The 6,991-nt window shown below is 39.7% G+C and overlaps 1 protein-coding gene across 1 annotated transcript in view; it reads left to right on the top strand.

Moving 5' to 3' along the window:
- The window catches only part of SNRNP40 (small nuclear ribonucleoprotein U5 subunit 40), a 44,035-nt gene that overhangs the window by 11,629 nt on the left and 25,415 nt on the right, over positions 1 to 6,991 (top strand). Inside the window, exon 4 of the mRNA XM_027864695.1 lies at positions 4,458 to 4,623. Within this exon, the coding sequence (XP_027720496.1) occupies positions 4,458 to 4,623 (166 nt within the window). The remainder of the gene's footprint in view (positions 1 to 4,457; positions 4,624 to 6,991) is intronic.

Raw genomic sequence — 6,991 nt, 5'->3', positions numbered from 1 at the left:
TTATAGATAGCTTTAATTTCGTCATCTGAAAACTGCCTGTTCATATCTTTTGACTATTTATCAATTGGGGAATGACTTGTAGTCTTACACATTTGACTCAATTCTCTCTATATTTTAGAAATGAGGCCTTTATCAGAAATACTGGCTGTAAATATTGCTTCCCAGCTTTCTGCTTCCCTTCTAATGTTGGGTACAATGGCTTTGTGCAAAAACTTTTTAATTTAATGTAATCAAAATTATCCTTTTTGCATTTCATAATGTTCTCTATCTCTTGTTTGGTCATAAATTCTTCCATTCACCATAGACCTGACAGCTGAACTATTCCTTGCTTTCCTGATTTGCTTGTAGTATCACCCCTTATGTCTAAATCATGTACCCATTTTGACCTTATCTTGGTATATGGTGTAAGATATTGGTCTATGCCTAGTTTCTTCCATACTCTTTTCCAGTTTTCCCCTGCAGTTTATGTCAAATAGTGAGTTCTTATCCCAGAAACTGGAGTCTTTGGCCTTATCAAACAGTAGATTACTATAGTCATTGCTCCATCTTGATGTGCAGGATATGCTGGGGTTTTGAGGAATGTGCCAGTGAAGTATAAGCTCTGGCAGATTCTTTCCAGATGGAAAGGCCTCCAGCATGATACTGCTTCTAGGCTACATGCCTGTGTTCCAAGGATCAGCCTAATTAATAGAGGCACTCATCAATAGACTATTGGTCATAAGATGATAGATTTGTTCTATTTTGGCCAACAGCTGTCCATGAAACAAAAATTAAAAATAGACTTGCACCATACAGCCCCCTTCCACATCTGTAATGATTGTAATAGATTGGCAGAACGTCCTTTTTAGACCTTTCATAAGCTTTAATTTAACTTTGCTCTCTCTGCCCAGTGATCCCCAAGTCAACACACATGATTAGCTAACCTAAATCCATATTGACACTCTCATTTTAAATGAAATTGGAAAACATAAAGAAGGTGCAGTCAAGTGGGACCACTGTGGCTTACAGATTCTCCTATTTAATCTGATAAAGGTTGATCAGAACTGGTGTCTTTGTATTCCCAAGACTGAGAAGAAACATCACTTCATAGGACACTAGTTATTTCAGTTTGCCTGCTGTGAGCTTAAACAGACAAACTAGAAGATAATTGTATCTTATTGCATCTCCAACCTCATTTGCAAAGAATATAATAGTATGGAAGAGCTTGTCTTGTTTTTTATTTAATTTCTCTCTAAATTGTACGCACGGGGGTAGATGGTACAAACTTTGTTGGGAAGATGGTTTGGGATCAGAGAATTCGAGTAGCTAGTCTTATTCTAAAAGTAGACATTGTCTACTTTATTCAAGAACAAATGAAGTGCTTAATGTGGCAAGTGCTGGATAATATTGTTAATAAAATGGAATGTATTTTAATAGACAGGAAAAGACTGGATATAAGCTTCGTCATTTCAGAATCTGTTATTGGTGATTGGCCACTTAGATCATCAATTGATTTGAGGAACAGTTAAAATGAATATCACGTGAAGAGAAATCAAGCTCAAGAGAGAAAGAGTTACAGTGACTCCAACCCTACCTTTGTAGTAAACAAATGGTCCCTTCTGAAAAGTGGGAAGGAATAAAGGTCAAGTTCAGGGGTGGGGAACCTGTGGTCTCAAGGCCACATGTGGCCCTCTAGGTCCTTTGAATCCAAACTTCACAGAACAAATCCTTTCATTAAAGATTTTTCTTAATCCCTCTGCCTCTCACTCTTTAGAGAAGTTTAACAGATAATAAATAGGTGCTTCAAGGAAAAGAGCAAAGGAGCCCAGGAACTACCTCGACTGCCAGCGAGCTTGACAACCAAAGACAACTTAGACCTCAAGCTTTTTTGTAAAATATTATGAAGAAGAATCATGCAATTCTATGAACGTTGTCACATCACAGAACATTGAAGAGGGTTTAAGAAAACATCCCCATCAAGATCTTAGTGTGAGGTCCAGCTATCAGATCATCCCAAGAACATTGTTTTTATAACAGTCTCTTTCTCAAGGGCCACGATGGTGGAGTTGCCACATTTAAACTCCTAACACCTCATTCAGTGCCTGTAGTTAACTCACTGTATGGAGAGGTAGTGAAGGCATTTAAAAAGATGACGCTGAAGAGTGCTTGGCCCAGACCAAAGACACGGCACCCTGGGCTATAGGTACTGCAGTTTGAAAATTGTTCCAGCATATCTCAAAAGAGGTTTTAAAAAAAAAAATAGAAAAGAATCACAAACAGTGTTTGCACCTAAAGCAGCAAATGAGAAGACGTCAGCTACTGACTCATGTATCTGCTTTCTCTTGCCTTTAGGATCTGTGAGGGTGCTATCTATGCACATAAAGGCAGTCCTTCATGAAAATCAAGGTTTTAGCGTCACAGAACTTGATTTTTTTGTTAAAGTATTTGATATAGTTAAAAAAAAAAAAAGGCTGCCTTAAAGATTCTGTAAGGAGTCTTACACACACACACACACACACACACACACACACACACACACTTTAACATCATACGATTATATGACAGATGTGGTCATTTGAAAATATTTTTGTTTAATGATCTGCCAAATATTGACATGAGTCGATCAGGATACATGCTCATTTGAAGCATTTGCCAGGATAATGAAGGATACCCTATGCAGTATCCAAAAGACTTCTCTTTTAATATTTGAGTTCTCTAAATGATCCTATTCAAAGTAGACATTGTATTAATTGTATCAAGCTCTGCAACATTATAAAACTTAATCCAAGTATTGTGAAAGGATGATAGGATTTAGAGCTGGAAGGAATCTTGGAGAACTTGTCTAACCCTTACATTTTGCAGATGTGGAGACTGAGATCAGCTGAGGGGAATTAACTTGCCTGAGGTCATAGATGTAGTAAGAAATAGGATTAAACCTTGAACCTGCATCCTCTGATTCCAAATCTAGCTCTTTTCCTGCCATACCAGGAATTAATGTAACCAAATACTCTGCAGAAACAAAGTAAATGAAAAACAGTCATGATATTTAGATTGTGACATGCACATGGACAATGTTTTGCTCCCAAAATTTATTAGGAGAAGGAGATGGCATTTGGAAAATTGCGCAGTGTTTTCAGTGATCCCAAACCATTTTCTGCCACAAAAGCTCATCTCTCTAGCACCACTAGTCTTCTGGTAATATTATATGGATACGAATCAAGGAACCATCATGATCTCAGAAGGATGAAAATGACAAGCAACCAAAAACATAGTGGAAAGTTGCATTTTGTACATAAGACTATAGTATCATTGCAATAATGATATGCATAGAAGTGATAGAAAAGATATCATGGGGTACCTGTCATATAGGGAAGATGAGAAACATTTAAACAATTGGTGGAAGGCATCTCGCCTGTGGGATGAATTGTTAAGAGGCGTGATGAGAAGCCATGGAAGATATACCTGTAATAAGGAAACCACAGATCTAACCTTGTAAATGTTTCAATCTGGAAAGCATTTTAAGGGCACAAACTTCCAGCATTAGAAGCAACATCTGAAACCATTTAGTCCAAAGTACTTAAACAAGAATCTTCTCTGCAGGAGCTCTGACAAGTGGTCATCCAGTCTTTGCTTAGAGGACTGTAGTGTAGTGAAGGGGAGCCCCCCAGGAGGCCATTCTGATTTGGGATAGCGCTGAGTGTCGGGGAGTTCTTCCACATATGAAACTGAAATCTCCCTCCTGCAGTTTCTGCCCATTGTTCCTAATTCTGTCCCTTGGGGCCAAGAAGAGCAAGCCTAGTCCCTTCTCTACATGACAGCTCTTCTTTTATACTAAATGAGTAACCCCTGACCCTTCAGTCATGATGTCAAGGATCATAAGACTGTAGATGTGGAGTGGGAAGGGTCCTCAGAGGCCATCTGGTCCAACTACCTCCTGTTTTTTTCAGTGAGGCAACTAAATCCCAGGGAGGAGGAGTGATTGACTTGCCCAGGGTGATAGAGGTATAAGCATCAAACGGTAGAATTTGAACCCAGGGCCTCTTCCTCCAGAGCCATTGCTTTTTCCACTTTATCATATCCATTTGCTAACCTGGTTATCCTCTGGATGCTTATTGGATCATCGGTGTATTTTTCCTAGAACTGAACAAACTCCTTCTACCTAAGGATTGAATACAGCTGGATTATTGCCTCCTTAGTGCTAGGTTCTCTACATCCCTTCCTGTAGCCAAAAATGACATTACATTTTAAACCTACTTTGTCACATTGTTGACTTGTTAAACTTAGGGTCCATTCACCCTCCCCAAGATCTTTTTCAAACCAGTTGTCACCTAGCAGTTTATTATATTTTAAATATTGTATGATTTATTGTACCTACTATACAGGGCTGGCAAACGGACAGAATAAAATCATTTAGTGTCTTTTTTAACCTAAACCTTTCTCTTTCTTTGTTTTCTTCTGTCTCATCCTCTACTGTTCAGCATGCTCTTCTCAGCTTCCACAGATAAGACTGTTGCTGTGTGGGATAGTGAGACCGGAGAGAGAATTAAGAGGCTGAAGGGGCACACTTCCTTTGTGAATTCCTGTTACCCTGCCAGGAGGGGCCCCCAGCTAGTCTGCACTGGCAGTGATGACGGCACAGTGAAGGTGGGTGTTTTGTGTGACTCTCGCCAGTTTCTGAAGTGGCATAGTAGCATTCAGATGTGACCCTTTCCTTGGAGTTCACCAGCTTCTGACTGATCTTTTCCAAGTAGGATGGATACTCCCTGTAGCCTGTCCCTTCTAAACTTGGTTATAGTGCCACTTTCCCTCCTGAAACAAAGATCTAGGAAAATTTCCATTTTGAGGACAGAAGGTTTTTAACGTCTTTGAAATAACAGGTGATGAATGTACAACTGTATTAGAATCTTAGAATATTAAATATGTTAAATACATATAAATAAACATTAAATGAAGCATAAAATATTAAATGTGAAGGGACTCTAAAAATCATTTAATCTAAACTTCTTTTACAGATAGGGAAATGGGCATCACAGAGAGAATTAGAGATGGCCCAAGGTTACATAGAGTTATTGTCGTCATTACTACCTGAGAGTATGTTTATGCTATCATAATAATGAAATTTAAACCATTATAGTGTTTCCTGTGTTAACCAAATTTCAGACTCTGAGTGGTTTTGTCAGTCATTGGGCCAGAGGGGACTAAAAGACAGACTGCATGTAGAAACCCCACAGTTCCTTTGGTGGTTAGAGTTTTGAATGAATGCACTGACTTTCACGTACAAAGATTATGTTAACTACCCAATTGGATATTTGCATTGACTTATTTTTCCTATAAAATTGGTGATTATTTTCCGCTGAAGAAAATCTGATGGCCTTTTGCCTGACCCTGTTCTGACCAGTGATAAACTTGCTAGGGAGCTGGATTTAGAATGTGTGGAATCAGTCAACAAATGCAAACCCACATAGGCTGGATCTAGCCCAGGACAGGGAGTCAAAAAGCCCAAGTTCAAATCCTACTGATGCCATTCACTAAATGTGTGACCTTTAGCAAATGTTAATCTTGCTGAGCCTCTATTTCCTCATTTGTAAAATGGGTATGGTATGACTTTACCTGCCTACCTTAAGCAAGGATTGTTGAGAAGTGCAAATAAGGACATGTGCAGAGCACTTTGTGACCCATATAGGCCTCTGTGAGTCTAAGCTACCAATGGCAAATCTGCTTCCTCTGCCCCAAGGAGTAAATAATACTCTACTAGCCCCCAAAGAGTAATTTAGCCCCTGAAGACTTGTGTCCTTTCCCATTTCTGTTTCTGTAAAGCCTCCAAACCAAGTTGTGGTATTCTCACAAAGTTTGACATTCTGTACATTTGTTTGTCCTGTAAATACTGAGACCCAGTGCTTAATGATTCTTCCTTACATAAATTCCATTCATATTCTGACTCTAAAAAAAGGTTTACTCAAATGTCTCCTGGGTAGATGGTATGATTGTCTTAGTAATTTAAAGAATTCCTTCTGGTATGCATTTTCAGTTATTGATAATGGTATTCCAGGAGAATATTTATTGCTCTTTTGAGAGCTTGGTCACTTTTTCTGGCTCATCAGCCACCACCTCATCTGCAAATGAAGCCCTATTTTGTGTATACAGTTAGTTAGATTTATTTACATAAGGATGTTGATTTGTAATGATGCAAAGGCCGTACTTTGAGGCCTTCTGGAAACCTGTACTGCACTGTTAAGAGGCCAGACTTTCAGGAAGGAGGCAGCCTGGCTCAGTGCCGGGAGCTGGAGGGCCTGGCTGCCATTCCTCGTTCTACCCCTCACTAGTTGGGTAAGGTTAGGGGCAAGTTAAGGAACCCCTTTGAGCCCCAGGCTGCTCATGTTTCTTTTTCCTTTTCTCCCTATTCTGAGATGGCCTCACTGTGTGGTTCAGCAGCATAGAGAGCTAGCTCCTAGTAACGTTTCCCTATACCAAAGTCAGTGAGCACCTTCTCTGCAGCTTAGGAGTCTCCTGGGACTCTGAGAGGTTATGGGACTTGTCTAGGGTCTACTGGCTGTAAGAGGTGGGAATTGAACTCTGGTCTTCCTGACTCCTTGCTATCTGCTCTACCATGTAGTCTCTGAATGGGGAAAATATTACCTGACCTACCAACCTACCAGGCTGTTGTGATGATTAAATGAGAGAATATATGTAGGTGAAAGTGCTTTGGAAACTGTAAGGTGCTGTCGGAAGACAGGGAGCCTGCTGCTGTTGACAGGACTTTGTGATTACCAGGGCTCCGTTGTCTGAGCTGACTTTAATCGATTTACATAGAAATCTTTCTGTTCCAGAGCTTATAGAAAACCTTTTTGAGCAAGCCGAGTGCTAATGCATGAACAGTGTTTCCATTGTTTTATTCATTTTTTTCAATCCAGATTTTTTCCAAATGGAGGTAGGAGGTTCAGAGGAGGCTATAGAATCCCCTAGGTGCTGAGTGAAGTGAGCAGAACCAAGAGAATGTTGTACACAATAACAG

The sequence above is a fragment of the Vombatus ursinus genome, unplaced genomic scaffold (assembly GCF_900497805.2).
Source record: "Vombatus ursinus unplaced genomic scaffold, bare-nosed wombat genome assembly UNPS02014775.1, whole genome shotgun sequence".
NCBI lineage: Eukaryota > Metazoa > Chordata > Mammalia > Diprotodontia > Vombatidae > Vombatus > Vombatus ursinus.
This window is presented reverse-complemented; position numbering and strand designations above follow the sequence as displayed.